The following is an 18,079-nucleotide window of genomic DNA, read 5'->3' as shown; positions in this document are numbered from 1 at the left end:
AGAATACAACAGTTACTAATAGGGCATTATGTAAAATTGTGGATGTGTAACCGACGTGATTCTGCAATCTGCATTTGGGGTAAAAATTGGGAGTTCATAACCCACTTCAATCTAATGTATGAAATATGATATGTCAAGAGCTTTGTAATATTGTGAACAATCAATAAAAAAAACCACAAAAAAAACAAGAAAACAAACAAACTTATTTTCTTAAAATTTCTAGCCCAGGACTCCTTGAAAAGCATTCATATACTTTTAAAATGCCTAAGACAGCAATTCTCACACATGATTTTGAATTTGTCTAATACATTCCAAAAATTAATTCATTCAGATTTCTAACAAAATAGTCCCTTAACTCACCAAAAGTTTAGAACATGGTCACCTAAGAAAATTCACCATGAACGCTCTTAGGATGAGTGTGATAAGCTATAATGTAGATGTTGTTTGCACCATTTTCCAAAGAGAGCCCTGCTTTTTCATAGTATACCTATTTGCTTTCATGAAACACTTATAGTTGATTAAACAAAGAAGGAAATGCTCTCTTAAAATTTTTGAACATCGGGCTAAAAAAATGGACCTACAGTAAACAGATCTAGTTCATACATTTTAATGTAACCCTTTTATAACATTTTTTAAACGCTTTTAACATAGAGGACAAAAAGACATATGGCATGTTTAAACAAATGGCAATAAGCAGACTCAAGTCCTACCATATCAGTAATTACATTAAATGTACATGAACTAAACAGGCCAGTGAAAGACAGAGATTAGCAGATTAGATTTTAAAAAATTAAACCATATATTATCTGTATAAGATACAATTTATATTCAAAGACCCAAAGATCTTAAAAGTAGAAGGATGGAAAAACTGTACTATGTTAACAGCATCCAAAAGATAGACTTTTATCAGCTAAAATAGATTTCAAACCAAAAAATATTACCAAAAAAAGGGACATTTAAGATGAAAAGTGGATCAGAATCAGGAGTATGCAATCCCAACAACTCAGAAGCTAATGAGAATTTTATTTTCAACTCACTGTATTCCAAAAAGAATTGGGTGGATTTAAATGGAGACTTGAAGAACATATAAATTACTATTAGCTATTCTAACCAAATAAAAACAGGGAAAAGAAGTATGAAGGAAGATGAACAGATTTAACCTTCTAAAAATTTATAGATCTACAAACAAAATTAAAAAGCAATGATGATAAACTGGGGAAACTGTTGTAAACAACAAATGTTTGACTTTTTTCCAAACATTTGATTTTTAAGATATAAATTAACTAGCAGTAATATAGTTTCCCCTGTGAATTACCACAGTTCTATTTTTGTTTTACTTGAAGTAAAATACCAATTTTGTGTGGAGTTACTCTTTTGTATTGGTGGTGGTGATGATATGATCTGCTCTAGTCTTTCAGGAGGGGCCTTTAAAAACACATGTAAATCAACTACAATGGCACAGACCTGTATTCCCAGATACAAGTTCAAGGCCAACTCTGACAACTTAGCAAGACCCTGTGTCAAAATAAAAAATAAAAAGGGCTAAAGATGTAGCTTAGTGGTAGGGCACCCTAGGTTCAATTTCCACTACAGGAAGGAAGGAGAAAATAAAAGAAAGGAAAGGAAGGGAAAGAAAAGGTCAATCTATAAGGAAGACACAACAATTATAAACATATATTCACGTACCAAAAAAATCTCAAAAACATATAAAGCAAAAATTGGCAGAACTGAAAATAGAAATAGACAATTCAAAGGTCATAGAGGGAGACTTCAATACTCTCACTTTCAATAATAGAATAGGAAGATAACCAATGGGGATATATTAGATATTAAATATAAATGACTCTAAAAATCACTATATCAAAACAGATATCTATAGAATATATCAACCAGCTACAGTCAGAGATACACTCTTCTTAAGACAGAAACTTGTTAGGCCATAAAGCAAGACTCAAAATATTTGAAAGGGCTGAAAACATATAAAATATAATTATAATCTTTGACCACAAATTAGGTTAAATTTGAAAACACTAACTGAAAAACATCTGGAAACTCAAAAACATATAGAAACTAAACAAATACTCCCCACCCCCACCCCAAATAATCAGTGGGTTAAAGAAAACAATTACAAAGTGTAACTAGAAAATACTTCTAAGATAACTGGAAACAAAAACACAACATATCAAAACTTATGAGATAAAGGTAAACCAGCACTTACAGAGAAATCATAGCTGTAAACATAAATATTTTTAAAAATCTCATAAACCTTTCACCTACATAAAAGAAGCCAGAAGCTAAAAGCCACATATAATATGATTCTACTTAAATAAAATAACTAGAACAAGCAAATAGAAACAGAGTAAATTTGTGGTTGCCATGGACTGGGGGAAGAAGGCAGAGAATGAGGAGTGACTGCTAATGCAAGGGGTTTCTTTTTTAGGTAATAAAATGTTTTTTTGGAATTAGTACAAACAGTTGCATGTACTTGTGAATATGCTAAAATCACTGAACTACATACTTTAAAAGGATGAATTTTTGGTATATGAATTATATTTTAATAAAGCAGTTTTTTTAAAAGGATAAGGGATTGGTTAACCAAAAATAAGAATAACATACTTTATAATAAAACATATGTAGAAATAACATAATTATAATTAAATGTGATGCAACATTACCACAAAAACAAGGGGAAAAATGGAAGTACAGTCATGTGTCACTTAATGACAGAGATCTGTTCTGAGAACTGCATTGTGTTCGTTGTGTAAACATCATAAAATGTTCTTACAAACTAGATGATACAGCATACAATACACCAAGGATATATGGGATAGCCTATTCAATTGTTTTTTAATTTAAAAAAATTTAGTTGTAGATGGACACAATATCTTTATTTTTTTAATTGAAATTTTAAAAAAACTTAGCTATAGATGGACACAATATCTTTATTTTTTTTTAATTTATTGCTGAGGATGAAACCCAGTGCTTCACACATTCAAGGTAAGCACTCTACCACCAAGCCACAACACCAGCCCTGTTTTTTAATTTTTAATTTTACTTTTAAAACTTTTTTGTTAAAGACCAAGACCAAAACATAAACACTACACATTAGCCTAGGCCTACACAAGGTCAGAATCATCAATATCACTATCTTCCTTAGCTACATCTTATTTTACTGGAAAGCAGCAACAAAAGGTACTGTCATTTCCTTTGATAACAACGCCTTCTTCTGAAATACCTGCTAAAGGATGAGGCTGTTTTATAGTTAACCTTCTTTTGTGTTTTTTTAAGTAAGACTACACTCTAAAATAACAATAAATGCTAAGTAAATACATAAATCAGTAATATAGTTTTTACTATTATTATAAAGTATTAAATACTATAAAGAAATTTGTGTGCTCTACTTTTAAATGACTGGCAGCACAGTAGGTTTGTTTACATTAGCATGACCACAAACACATGAGTAATGACAATGCTAAGATATTACAATGACTACAGCTATCAATAGCAAAGGGGAATTTCTCAGCTCCCTATAATCTTACAGGACCATTGTCATACTTGAAGTCCATCACAATTCAAAACATTGTTATAGGTACATGACTATACACAACTGTAAGGTTCCTATGATACACATAAATATGTTACTTGAAATTTGATCATTGTAAGTTAAAAAAAGAAGTGCATATACACTGGATATTTCACAAATTTTTACTGTATCAAGATTTATAGTATCTAAGATTATGATCATTCTTTAAGGCTTAAACTACATACATGCCTTTTAAATAATATAAATATGTATACATACATAAATATGAAATATTCTTACCAAAACAGAATAAATGTGTAAACATCGGTAAACAGGGGAAAAATCAACAAGGTCCTGAACAGTTAAGACCTGAAAAATAAAATCAGTTTTTAAAAAATCATAGTTTAAAATATTAATCTGCTATTGGATAACACAGTCAAGAAAACTCATGGATTTTGTTTTATAATATTCAATTAATCCTCCCATAGAAAGCATACAATATAAACAAATACCTGCTTTATTTTACTATAGCATTTTTTCAGTAGTTTACTCTTCATCTATTTATTACCATTGTTGACTAGTTTAGATTATAAAGTTTATTTTTATTGTACTTGATAGACAACCAGAAAACTGCTACAAATACCTACATGCTTCATTATTGTTTTTGTAAAATGATGCATGAAACTTATGGTTTACCTATAAAACAAAAGTTCCTTCTGCTAAGCATCGAAATCATATGGTTTGCCATTATACCTACAAATTAAAGACACCATCGCTATTATTTTATGGGACACTAAAGAAAAAATAATACAGTAATTTGAAACAATGACACCAGCAATTTTGAGATGTATACCAACTTCTGGAATGTTATAATATGAAAAACTGCAGCTTGGAATTAATAAAATATAGTAGAATAAAACCCTTTTTTAAAGAACACATTTCCTAAATTATTTTTATTATAATGTTACTTATTAGGGAAAAATGATAGAAACAAATTTTACTAACAGTAGAAGAGACCCAAGAGAACAGGCAAACCACCACGGTAACTCTAAGAGTGTAGACCTGGGGTTAAGGCATGACTGTAACACTCTAAGTAGCTAAGATACACAAAACAGACCAGGGAAAGCAGAGGTAAGAAAACTAGATGGTCTGTTTTTACTATTTTGAACTCCTAGAGAGAATAGAAAATAGAGATCCTCTGAATATTACAAAAGAACAAAAGTGTATATTTTAAAATCACTTATGTAATTTCAAGGGATGAAGCAAGACACACTAATTCTACATCAAGAAAATGTTTAGCTGCCTATATTCAGAATGATAACAGACATTCACTGCATATATATGTGCACCAATATATGTTATATATACACAGATACATACACACAGAGAAGAGTGTTTTGTCTCATCCTCAGACATACAGCACAAATGTATGTAATGAACACTCAGTTATTTCCCCATCTACAGAGGAAGCTTCGAGTACACATTCACACAATTCAATTAAGAGTTCTTATGGTATCTCAATTAGATTCTTAGAAGAATTTAAGATTTCATTGATAAACTTATAAATAACCAAGAGTAACTAGATTCCCTATGATATAAATGAAATTCAACTAAATTCAGAAGAATTCAAAGAAGATAAAAGACACAATAGAAAACTTTGTGGAGGAAATCAAAAACGCAATAAGATAAAAGAATAAATTTGGATAGCAATGGTGACAGAAAATAAACACTTAAAGATAATTTCAAGGTTTTTAGACTTTTTAAGACTTCAAAAAAATTTTTAAACTGTAATAAAAAATAGAATTACTTTGCAGTATTTCAGCACCAACTAGAAAAAAAAAAGCATAAGCTAGCCAGAATTGGGGCAAATGGCAAGGTCAAAACCTTATGAAATAAAAATTTGCCAAAGATAATTCAAAAGTGAGACTACTACAAAAAAGTCATTAAGTTTACATTTTTACTGCTAATTATGGCAAAACACCCAGACTCAACTATCAATGGTTTTTGAGTACATAATATGCCCTATTTGTCTATCAATTATGTAGTTTAGAATTTCAGGTGATTCCAGACCTAATGCAATCTGATCAACATCAATGGAAAGATGAAGAGTCAACATGAATTCATGGGAAAACTAAGAGTCACACAGATATACACTATGATCCAAAAAATTATCCAATAATAGATAAAGAAACCCCATTACCTCCTCTTCATTCTCATCCTCTTCCTCAAGTATATGTCTCAATATAATTTCACGCTTTTCTTCTGTAATTCTATCATGATTTATATACATATTCTTCCCAAATTTCACATTATTTTGCTTCTGCAGAGCAATACTGAAGGCTTTTTGCTGTTGTGCCTATTTTGGAGAAAGCAGAATTCCAATTATTTCAAAATTTATTATGGTAAAAACTGGTTCAAAATATTGTCCATACTTCCTTATATTTTTAATGTAGGTATAGTATCTGTAGCAGTGTTTGCTTGTTTACTCATGACATGTGCCTCCTCTCTTCCTTTACAAACAATCTTGCAGGAGTTTATCAACTTTATTTGAAAAGGTGAAGAACCAACTTTTGGCTTTGCCATTCAACTTACTATATTTTATTTCCTATCATGTTGATATCTGTCCTTATTTATATTCTTTCATTTTTTTTCACTTCCATGTCCTTTAATATATGTCTTAAACCATGAGGAAAATTCAGATCACATTGTTACCCCCCAAACTGATCAAAATATGTTCACATTTTCAAATTGAGAAAAATAACATAACTGATCTCATTTCCTATATTGTTTTATGTAATCTGACCATGAAAATTTAATTCATAACATTACCAAGAGGCCACATTGTTTATTTTTTAATTTGTTCTTTTTAGTTACACATGACAGGAGAGCATAATTTGACATATTTATACAAACATGGAGTACATTTTATTCTAATTAGGATCTCAGTCTTGTGGTTGTACATGATGTAGAGATTCACTGTAATATATTTATACTTGTCCATAGGAAAGTTTATTTCTATTCTTTTTTTCTTCGAGTTTAATTTTCTATTTCTCCAAGTTCCTGAAATGGAACTACTAGATCATTGACTTCAGCCTTTCTTTCCTAATTTGTAAATTTAAGGCTATAAATTTCCCTCTAAACATGGGGCTTTCCTAACCTTGGAAGAGGTCTGTGGGTAATCATAGTTTCTAGATTCAGAACCTCTGGATTCTTTTCCTGCACTATGACTTTGAAATTTATTTTCTCATATCTTCTTCGATTCTACTTTTTTCAAGTTACTAACCAGATGTTGGAACCCTAACCCATTGACCTACAATTACCATTTCTATTCCTACACTATCACTCACAACAGACCACATTCTCATCACCACGTTGGTAGGGGAAATGACCTCAACCCTGGCTTCCATAGAAGAGAGAGATAGTAAGTTTGGCTTAAATTCTATTTTGTGGCTTTATTTATCTATTTATTATTTACAGCAAATAAAGTTTTTTGTCAACTAAGTATTAAATGTTAAGCTGAATGAAAGATACTATCAAAAATCATTTGAAAATTGAGTCTGTATAATTCATCTACACATACGCAAGAATTAACTACAACTGAGAAAAAAACTAAGCTATTTCAGAAAACATTATTGTATAAGTCCTATGTTAATGTGCATGGTTCTAATTTTATAAAGTAAAATGGTCGTGGTAAAGAATTTCCAAAATCAATACATCCTACAAGTAAACAATCTATTAATAAAGAAAATTAACATGGGGCTGGGGATGTGGCTCAAGCGGTAGCGCGCTCGCCTGGCATGCGTGCGGCCCGGGTTCGATCCTCAGCACCACATACCAACAAAGATGTTGTGTCCGCCGAGAACTAAAAAATAAATAATAAAAATTCTCTCTCTCTCTCTCTCTCTCTCTCTCTCTCTCTCTCTCTCTCTCTCTCCTCTCTCACTCTCTCTTTAAAAAAAAAAGAAAAAAAAAAGAAAATTAACATGGAGGAGCCAGACACAAAAGATCATACATTATATGGTTCCATTTATACAAAATATTCAGAATAGATAAATCCACAGAGACATAACACAGATTGGAGGTTGCCAAAGGCTGGAAGGAGGGAAGAATGGGACATGACTAACCATTTAATGGACACAGGGTTTCCTTCTGAGGTGATGAAAAGTGTTTTGAAACTAGACAGAAATGATGGTTGTACAAAATCTTTACCAACTAGCTGAATCTTTTACTTTAAAGTAATTAATTTTGTTATGTGAATTTCACAATAGAAAGAGAAAAAAACAGAATATAGTATATTACTATGCAATGCTGAGAAAATTAGAAGTAAAACAGAAATTATCTGATTTATAGATAATCCTTTAAAAGATTAAAATAGGGAATTCAATTCATATATGGAATTTTAATTTCCTCTGATTTAACTTCTGTTACAGATGAATTTTTAAATTACAAAAATAAAATAAAACCTTCCTAAAAGTAGTTTGTGATACTTGGGGGAAAAAACTCAGGCATCAGAAATCAGGTTGAGCACTGTTTTATTCTTATGATGTAATAATTATTATGAGTTTTAACAGTTCTTAGAAATTTGAATTAAATCATAATCATTTTAAAACTTTTCAACAATGAAAATTCTAAATATAAGCAAAGTAAATAAAATAATATAACATACTCTCAGGTACCCACCAATAATCTCTAACCAAGTAATATTTTTACATTCTTATTTATTTATTCATTAATTTTAAGACAGGGTCTTGCCCTATTGCCTAGGGTGGCTTCAAACTTGCAATCCTCCTGCCTCAACCTCCCAAGTCACTGGAATGAAGGTGTGCAACACTCATCCACCATAAATTTTTGCATACTTGTTTCATCTATACATTTACCCACTCATTCCATATATACCCTTTTTTTAAACAATTTTCTTTGGAGTACGATTTATGTACATTAAAATACATACATCATAGCTGTACAATTTTGACAGTACACTTTCATCATGTTATAGAATATTTCTGTCTTGTTTCCTTTCCCAGGCAATCTTCCCACTCAAGCTTCTAGTTACCTACAACTATATTGATTTTTTTTAATCTTGTTTGCCTGCTTTAAAACTTCATATAAACAGTGCCTTTTTGTGCTCAACTTCTGTTGTTCAACATATCTATCTGAGAGATCCCTATGTGTTATATTATCAGTAATTCCTTTCTTTTTTACTGCTAAGTACTATTCCACTGTGTGACTACACCATAATTAGTGTATCCATTCTGCTTTCCTTGTGAAAGCAATTTGAGTTTTTTCCAGTTTTTGACTAATTGTGAAAAAAGTTGATATTAATATCATAAGGCCATGGTTTCATTTCTAATTGATAAATAATCAGGAGTGGAACCACAGACTCAAATGGTAGAACTATAACTTCATAACTGCTGAATACTTTCTATTGTTTGTATTTTTTAAATTTATTTATTTGTTCTAATTTGTTATACATGACAGCAGAATGCATTTCAGTTCTAGTACACAAATACCATTGTTTGTCTTTTTATTATTGAACTGTAAGAGTTTTTAATTCAAAAACTTTGTTTTAAAAAAAGAGAACAATTTAGAATTTTAGCATAAAAGGGCTACTTCCTATCTCTGTGGCTGTCAGTTTTAAGCTAATTTTATAACAGGTGTGGCACTGGCAAAAGTTATTGTAACACCACACAAGTGGAGAAGATTACTGAGAATTCAGGTGAAGTTCTGAAGTCTTTAGACTTCTCTGAAATACACTTCTACAGCAGAGTGACTGAAGAATTAAAGTTAAGACTGACTTTATTTAACTATAGAATAGCTATAAATAAAAAAAAAAAAACACTTACAAAATCTATTCTAAACAAGAACCAGGAAGGATAAGAAAATGGTAAAACTAAACAAACAAACAAAACCATTTCAAGTAAGTTAAAGAAGTAAACCTTGGAATATATTTTATATCCTAGATTATTAAATATTAAATTAAAATTATTTTTAATCTCACCTGTTTCATTGCTGTTTCACCTATTTTGTCAGAATGTTTTCGAATGCTTTCCAAAAAGTCTTTGAGATCAGACATGGAAATTTCTTTAATATCCTCACGGAGTTTAGGAAGATTTTCTATCATTAGCTGACAAAACCGGTATTGACTAACCCGGGGAAAGTACACGTTCTCTAATTGTTCCATAGTTTTTAGGGCAGAGTAATACCTGTGAGAAGTTAAAAATAAAACTCTATAAATAAAGTTCTTATCACATTAATTTTTAAAGTCTAAATAACTAACCAGTTTAACACTCCCATGATAAAGGAGTAATAGGGGCTAGGGATGTAGTTCAATGGTAGAGTGCTCTCCTGCCATGCAAGAAGCCTTAGGTTTGATACCCAGCACTGCAAAAACAAATGGGGCAGCGGGAGTTATTAGTTAAAATAAGTAAAATTCCCATTTATTTCTATTCACGAAGCACACATTATATACCATATACAATTTACAGATTGAAACCATCACATTAATATGAACTTCACTATTTAATTTTATCTAAATATATATTATAAAGAGCATCATCATAGTCCCCACAGTGTTTTAAATAAATAAGTATAATATTACTATCCCACTGTTTGTCTTTTTATTATTGAACTATAAGAGTTTTTAATTTTACAATGGGAAAAATGGAAAAGTATAATATTTCTGAATTATAATAGTTACTTGATATATAATTTAGAGTCTCTCCCATCATAGTATCAATTCATACCATTACCATCAAAAAGTAATAGATTTAATTCTAATTAAAGGAATACTAGAATAGATTCTACAGACATTAAAAGGATGGCTAGAGAACACTGTTAATTATTAATAACTCTATACCAGTAAATTTTAAAACTTACAAGTCTTTTTAAAAACACAAAATGTACAAACTAACTCAAGAAGAAATCAGAGGTCTTGCTGACTCAACACATACTAAGGTAATGGAATTAATATCAAAATTCTGCCAAAGTATTTTGTTGAAGAGAACAGGGTACTCTATTTCAAACTGGTTACTTTTTTTTCTTCCTCCTTCTGGAGAATCTAGTACATGGCTCCAGAAAGTTTAATATTGTGGGAACCTTTCTAAGATGGGACCCGCACACACACCATTTAATACATGCTTAATCACCTTTTAAGTGTTGCTACTAGACTCCAACAGTGAATTCTGCTCCCAGTATTGCAGTATTCTATCTTTGCCAGTCTGTCCAGTTTTGGGGGGAATCAATTTGCCTGTGAACTCAGTTCTTTGGTAGATTAAGGAAACTTGCTGATTTTCAATTAATTTCACTTTCCGCTTTTTTTTTTTAATTGAGGATGGGAGCAATGGCATCCAAACCATTCACATAGTAGTTTCCAGACAAGAAACTAGAGTTCCTTTTTTTAAATCTTTTTTATCTTTTTATTATAAATTAATAGGAGTTCTTTACATATTATGTAAACACTATAAATGTTTTCTCCTTGTGCCGGGTACAGCGGCACACACCTATAATCCCAGTGGTTTGGGAGGCTGAGGCAGGAGGAGAGTGAGTTTAAAACTAGCCTCAGCAATTCAGCAAGGCCCTAAGCAATCGGCAGAATACAACAGTTACTAAGAGGGCATTATGTAAAATTGTGGATGTGTAACCGACGTGATTCTGCAATCTGCATTTGGGGTAAAATTGGGAGTTCATAACCCACTTCAATCTAATGTATGAAATATGATATGTCAAGACCTTTGTAATGTTGTGAACAACCAATAAAAAAATAAATTAATTAATTAAAAACGGGGGATGGGGCAGAGGGGGCTGGAGAAATGACTCATTTGGTGAGTGCCCCTGTGTTCAATCCCTAGTAGGGATAAAAAATGTTTTCCCCTGTCTGTGACTTATTTATTAATTTTCTGAAAGATGCCTCTTTTTAGCTGGGTGCAGTGGTGTGTGCCCATAATCTCAGCAGTTTAGGAGGCTGAGACAGGAAGATCCAGAGTTCAAAGCCAGCCTCAGCAACTTACCTATGCAAGTCAGTGAAACCCTATATCTAAATAAAATTTTTAAAGGGCTGGGAATGTGGCTTAGTAGCAAAACACTCCTGTGTCCAATCCCTGGTACAAGAAAAAGTCTTTTTAAAATTATTCTGATACATAATTTTACATATTTGTGGGATACAGTGTGATAATTTTATACAGTATATAATATAATGATGTGTTTTGATTAGAAATTTTTAATTTTGAAGTTCCATTTATCAATTTTTTGAAACTTTTTGTCTAAAAAATCTTTCCTTACCCAAGGATTATGAAGCTATCCTATAATTTCTTCTATAACCCTTATGATAAGCCAACTATATTTCTCTAAAAAAATATCACTTTAAACATAAAGACACAAAAAGTTCAAAAATAAAGAGATGGAAAATATATACTATGTTAACACTAATCAAACAAAAGCTAGAACAACTATATTCATGCAGACTTCAGAACAAGGAAAATTTCCAGAGATAAAAAGAAGGATTACATTGTAGTAAAATGGTTAATTCTCCAAGGAGACATAAGGATCCTATTATGTACATGACTAACACCAGTGTATCAGAAACATGTGAGATATGGCTGGGGATATAGCTTAGTGTTAGAGTGTCTGCTTAGCACACTCAAGGCCCTGGGTTCAATCCTCAGCATTACCAAAGAGGATGGGAGGCAAAAACCGATAGAAATGCAAAACAAATAGACAAATCCTTTATTATAGCTGTAGACCTCAGCACCCCTCTAATAATAATTAACAGATCCAGTGAACAGACAGTTAATAAAGACACAATTGAATCAAAAAGTACCAAAATAAACTGGATCTGACATTTATAGAATACTTCATCTAACAACTACCAAATACACATTCTTTTCAAGCTCACATAAGATATTCACCAAGACAGACCACATTCTGGGCTATAAAATATGCCTTAACAAACTACAAAGAGTAGAAATAATATAAAGCTAACTTCATATTTAATGGCAAGAAACAAGGTGCTTTACCCCATGAAATTGAAAACAATGAAAGAATGTCACCTCTCACCATTTCTATTCAACATCATACTGGAAGTTGTAAATAACACAATATAAGAAGAAAAGGAAATAAATGGTATTCATAGTGAGAAGAAAGAAAGAAAAGTCTTTGTAGTTGACATGATTGTCCATGTAGAAGATTCCAAACAACTGACAAAAAAAAATTCTGAAACTAATACCTGATTATTAAAAGGTTGTAGTGTATATACAAAGTGAATACACAAAGCCAAATGCTTTTCTTATAAACAAATCCTTTCCAGAAAGGAACAACTGGCATTTGAAATTAAAAACAATACTATTGGGCAGGGGATGTGGCTCAAGTGGTAACGCACTCGCCTGGCATGTGCGGGGCGCTGGGTTTGATTCTCAGCACCACATAAAAATAAAATAAAGATGTTGTGTCCACTGAAAACTGAAAAATAAATATTTTAAAAATTCTCTTTCTCTCTCTCTCTCTTCTTTCTCTCTCTCTCTTTAAAAAAAATACTATTCACACTAGCACCCCCCCCAAATGAAAAGTTTAGGAATAAATCTAACAAAAAATATATAAGATCTATGTGAAATAAACTACAAAACTGATGAAAGTAAAGAAAATCTAAATAAATGGAGAGAGATTCCATGTTCACAGGAAGAAAGACTCAATATTATCAAGATAAAAATTCCAAACTTCATATTGGCAATCACATTCAAACTCCAGCAGAAGGCTGGGGTTGTAACTCAGTGGTAGGGCACTTGCCTGACATGGGTAAGGCACAGGGTTGGCTCCCAGCATCACAAAAACAAACAAACAACAACAACAAAAAAAACTTCAGTTTACTTTGTGGATACTGTCAATCAAACTCTAAAATTATTTATATAGAAGGGCAAAAAAGACTCAGAATAGCCACAAAATATTGAAGAACAAAGTTAAAAGATTGGCACTACTCACCTTCAAGATATAATATAAAGCTACAGTAAAAGAAAAGACAGTGTTATAAATGTGAAAGGATTGAGAAATAGTTCAAAGAAACAGAATACAAAGCACAGAAATACATCCACACAAATATAATCAAATGTCTTTTGACAAAAAAAAGCAAAGGAAATCCAATAGAAAAGTGTAGTCTTTTCAGGAAATATTGCTGGAACAACTGGACATCCATGTGCAACAAATAAGTAAATAAATCCACTGACTTTCACTTTTCACAAGAATTAACTCAAAATGGATCACAGACCTACATGTAAAACACAAAATTCTAACCCTAGAATAAAACATAGGAAAAAAATCTAGATAATCATGGTTTTGGCAATGAGATATTAGAAATAATACCAAAGCACAACCCATGGGGAAAAAAATAAAGGTACTCTTTATTTAAATTAGAAACTTGTGCTCTGTAAAGACACTATTAAGAAAATGGAAATACAAGTGATAAAATGGGAGAAAAATTTCCAAAGCCCGTATTTGATAAAGGACTTGTATTTAAACTATACAAAAAAATAAACTTAGTAATAAAAATACAACCAACCAAATTAAAAAGTAGGCAAAAAACCTAAACAGAAAACTAATCGAAGAAAATAAAGCATTATGACCTAACAATTGCACTCCCAGGTATTTACTCAAATGAATTGAAAACCTATGTGCATAAAAACCTGAAAATGAGAGGTGGAGTTGTGGCTCAGTAGTAGAATGCCTGCCTAGCATATGTGAGGCACTGGGTTCAATCTCCAGCACAAATAAAATAAAGGCATTGTACCTGTCTATAACTCAAAAAATATTTTTTAAAAAACCCTAAAAATGAATGTTTATAGCAGCTTTATTCATAATCACTCCCAAATTTGAAGCAACTAATATGCTCTTCTTTGGTGACAGAATAAACACTGTGGTACATCCATAAAATGCAAAGTTATTAAGTGATAAAATGAGTTATCAAGCCATAGAAGATAAAAGAAGCTTAAATGCATACTATCAGGCTAAACATGTTATAAACTGCATACTTCCAACTCTCAGCCCTCAAAAATGTCAAAACTATAGAAATGAAAAGAGACAGTGACTGGCAGGGGTTTGTGAGAGAACAGATAAAGAAAAAATGGAGAATAGGGGATTTTTCAAGCAGTGAAATGCTTCTGTATAATACTACAATGGTGGATACATGTTATTATGTAACTGTCATAGAAATGTAAAACACAGAGTGAAACCCCCTCCCCAATGTAAACTATGGACTTCAGTTAATAATGTGCCAATATGGGTTCACTGATTATAACACATGTACAATATAAAGCAAGATGTTAATTATAAGGAAACTCTGCATGGGAGTAATCGGAGAATATATGGGAACTCTGTAAATTTTGTTCAACATTACTATAAATCTAAATTACTCTTAAAATAAACTCTCTTGTTTTTAAAATAAGCAGAGTCTGGTAGTGCACACCCAAAATCCCAGCTACTGAGGAGGCGGAGGCAGGAGGAGCACAAGTTCAAGGCCAGCATGGGTAATATAGCAAGACCCTGTCTCAAAATAAAGAGCTAGAAATGTAGCAATGGTAGAGAACCCCTGTGTTCAAATCCAGTACTACCAAAAAATACACACACGTGGACTTGAACAGACACTTCCCAAAAGGAAATACAGAAATGACCAAATAGCAATGAAATGAAATACAACATCAGTCATAAGGACATCTGTAATGCAAACTAAAGCTAAAATGATATGTTATTTTACATTTACCAAAATGACTCAACTAAAACAGATTAGCCAGATGTTGGCAAAGATGTGAAACAAATGAAATTCTCTTAGATTGCTGGTGAGAGTGTAAATTATACAGCTATTTTAGAAAACTATTTAATGGTTTCTTGTGAAGCATCTATGCTATAATCCAGTAATTCTACTCATATATACTTATTAAAGGGAAATATAAACACATGCCTACAAAAAAGATTTGCACACTAATAATTGTTACTAGTCTTAGTAACAATACCTCAAAACTTCAGGCAACCCCAAATATCCATCAACTGGTGAATTCTTCAAAGAAACAATAGAATTGAATACTATTCAGCAATGAAAAGAAACAAACTATGCAAAAGCAGATCTCAGAAAACATTATCTGGAGTGACAATGATTTCATTTATATTAATTCTAAAATACATAAAACTAATAATATGGTATAGAAATTAGAAAGTGTTATTTCTGGAACATGGAGGAGAAATTGTTTTGAAAGTGGGTGAGGAAACTTTGTAGAAGTAAAGGAAGTATTCTATGTCTTGTGGCAAAACCTTTACAAGTAGTAATAACATTCAACATCTTGATCTTGGTGGTTACACAGGTGTGTTTACATATTAAAAAATTCATGGAGTTGCAGATTTATGATCTGTGCATTTTTGTTTATGTTATAATAAAAAGTCAATTGAAAAACTACTCAGCAAAAAAACTAAAAAGAAAAAAATGCACTATAAATAGAGAAAATATTTTATAACACATCTGACAGAAAACAGGCCAAGTTCCAAAATATACAGATTTTAAGCCTACCTCAGACATGTTGAACATGATGAGTGAAACAACCAAGTGAAAAGATTCAAAAGGAATCAAGTAAATTTGAGCTTAAGTCATGAGAATCAGACTAGGAAGTCATCTGAATAGAAATTAAGATTTTTTTAAAAAAACAAATTTGAAGTGATAGTAACTACTACAAAACTTGTAAATACTATATAAGTTAAAGCAAATACATCTGTGAGTGTTTGACTCTGCAGGTCATGAACTTGCAATCTCTGGTTGACTGGCAAGAATAAAATCTGTCCATTCTGTTATCTACCTTATTACCTAGTATAAATACTTAACCTTTACAACAAAATGGCAGGGCACCTTTACAACAAAATGACAGGACACCATAAATCAAAGAAAGGGAAATGGGGTCCTAAAATGCAGCAAGTTTGCAGACTGAATACGTTTTCACTTTCACTTCTTTATGAAACACCAATGAACAAAGTTTTTTTGTTTTTTTGTGTTTTTTTTTTTAAAGCATAAGCCCACTCCGATGGAAAGAAAAGGAAAAAAAAAAAGAATAAAATTTTAGAAGCTGGAAAATTGATAGGCAAGTGGTAAGAACTCAGCAAACCTGAGAAAACTGAATCTTAAGCCAAAAGTGGAGAAACCAAGAATGATCTAATTTATTCTGTAAAATCTGCAAAAGACTCAGGAATTGATAAGAAACCTACTGTTTCTGGAAGTAGGGGTGAAAGGAGGACAAAAATAAGGAATATGTTGAATGTTTTCACCATAAAGAAATGATAAATGTTTAAGGAAATAGATATATTTATCCTGGTTTAACACTATACAAAATATATATGTATCAAAACATTAAATGTACAAACGTACAACTTTTATGCATCTGCATTAAAAATTAAATTAAAAATAACATAAGGAATGTGGTTGAAAAATATGAAACAGACTCTAAATTCTCTTCTCCATTCCAAGCCTATAAGTAACCATCCTTTACCCATTCTGGAAAAGGCTAAGGAGACTGAAACAATCTCTGAATAGGGGACACCAGCCAAGACTGAGGACCATAGTACTGGTTCAGAAACAAGAAGATTAGTTGAACCCACATACACTAGAGTCCTCTTCCTCAACTGAAATCCCAGAATGCTAGCAGTGAGACTTTTTACCCTCTAGACAGAAGACAGAGGAAGTTTCCTCTGGGTAATCTAACAAACCCAGAAGAAAGACCTCAAGATATTAATTAATGATAGAAATTTCCCAGCCAAAAAGAGCCCAACTAAATAACCAACCATATAAGGAAACTCATAATTAAGTCTCATTAGAAGCTCCAGAGCTTCTAATCAGTTTGTTATATATACCACATTTTAATAAGAGTAATCAACCAAGGAATTACCAAACATCTAAGAAATGTCTGTAACAGGAAAGGCAGAAATAAAAACAAATATTAAAATTTAGAGGAAATATACTATGTAAGGAAAGTGCACATCTAAAATCTCAAGAGAGTTCAGAGAAAACACTATAAATCAAAAAATTAGAGATCAAAATTGAGTTCTATTGGGTTTGATTTCCAGTATGGAGTGAGGGAAACTTCCTGGAAATTAAAATCAGACAGCAGAATAGGAAAATAAAAAACTGCATACTCTCTGAAAAATAAAGATAAAGAAATTACATAGAAATAATAAAGAGAGGGCTGGGGTTGTGGCTCAGTGGTAGCGCACTTGCTTAGCATGCGTGAGGCACTCGGTTCTAGTCTCAGCACCACATACAAGTAAATAAAGGTCCATCAACAACTCAAAAATATTTTTAAAAAGAAATAATAAAGACAAAAAAGATTTTTTTACTTGTATGTTTATGTTTATTGCAGAATTATTTGCATATCCAAGAGTTAGAAACAATCCAGATATCCATAAGCAGATGAACGGATAAATGCAAGGTAATGCATAATACTATGGAATATTATTCAGCCAATAAAATAAATGAAGTTCTGATACATGCTACAACCCATATGACTTTGAAAACATGCTAATGAATAAACTATACATGAGAGG

General features: G+C 31.6%; 1 protein-coding gene across 9 annotated transcripts in view; it reads right to left on the bottom strand.

Annotated features, from left to right (window-relative positions):
* Exoc6 (exocyst complex component 6) overlaps nt 1-18,079 on the bottom strand; it is a 217,487-nt gene that overhangs the window by 135,710 nt on the left and 63,698 nt on the right. For all 9 annotated transcript variants that reach the window (XM_077798734.1, XM_026397372.2, XM_026397376.2 and 6 more), the window contains 3 exons: nt 9,522-9,726; nt 5,724-5,879; nt 3,824-3,892 (listed from right to left, as the gene is read on the bottom strand). In XM_077798734.1, the coding sequence (XP_077654860.1) occupies nt 3,824-3,892; nt 5,724-5,879; nt 9,522-9,726 (430 nt within the window). The remainder of the gene's footprint in view (nt 1-3,823; nt 3,893-5,723; nt 5,880-9,521; nt 9,727-18,079) is intronic.

The sequence above is a fragment of the Urocitellus parryii genome, chromosome 5 (genome assembly GCF_045843805.1).
Source record: "Urocitellus parryii isolate mUroPar1 chromosome 5, mUroPar1.hap1, whole genome shotgun sequence".
Lineage (NCBI taxonomy): Eukaryota > Metazoa > Chordata > Mammalia > Rodentia > Sciuridae > Urocitellus > Urocitellus parryii.
Note: the sequence above shows the minus strand (reverse complement) of the source record. Positions and strands in the feature narration are given on the sequence as shown.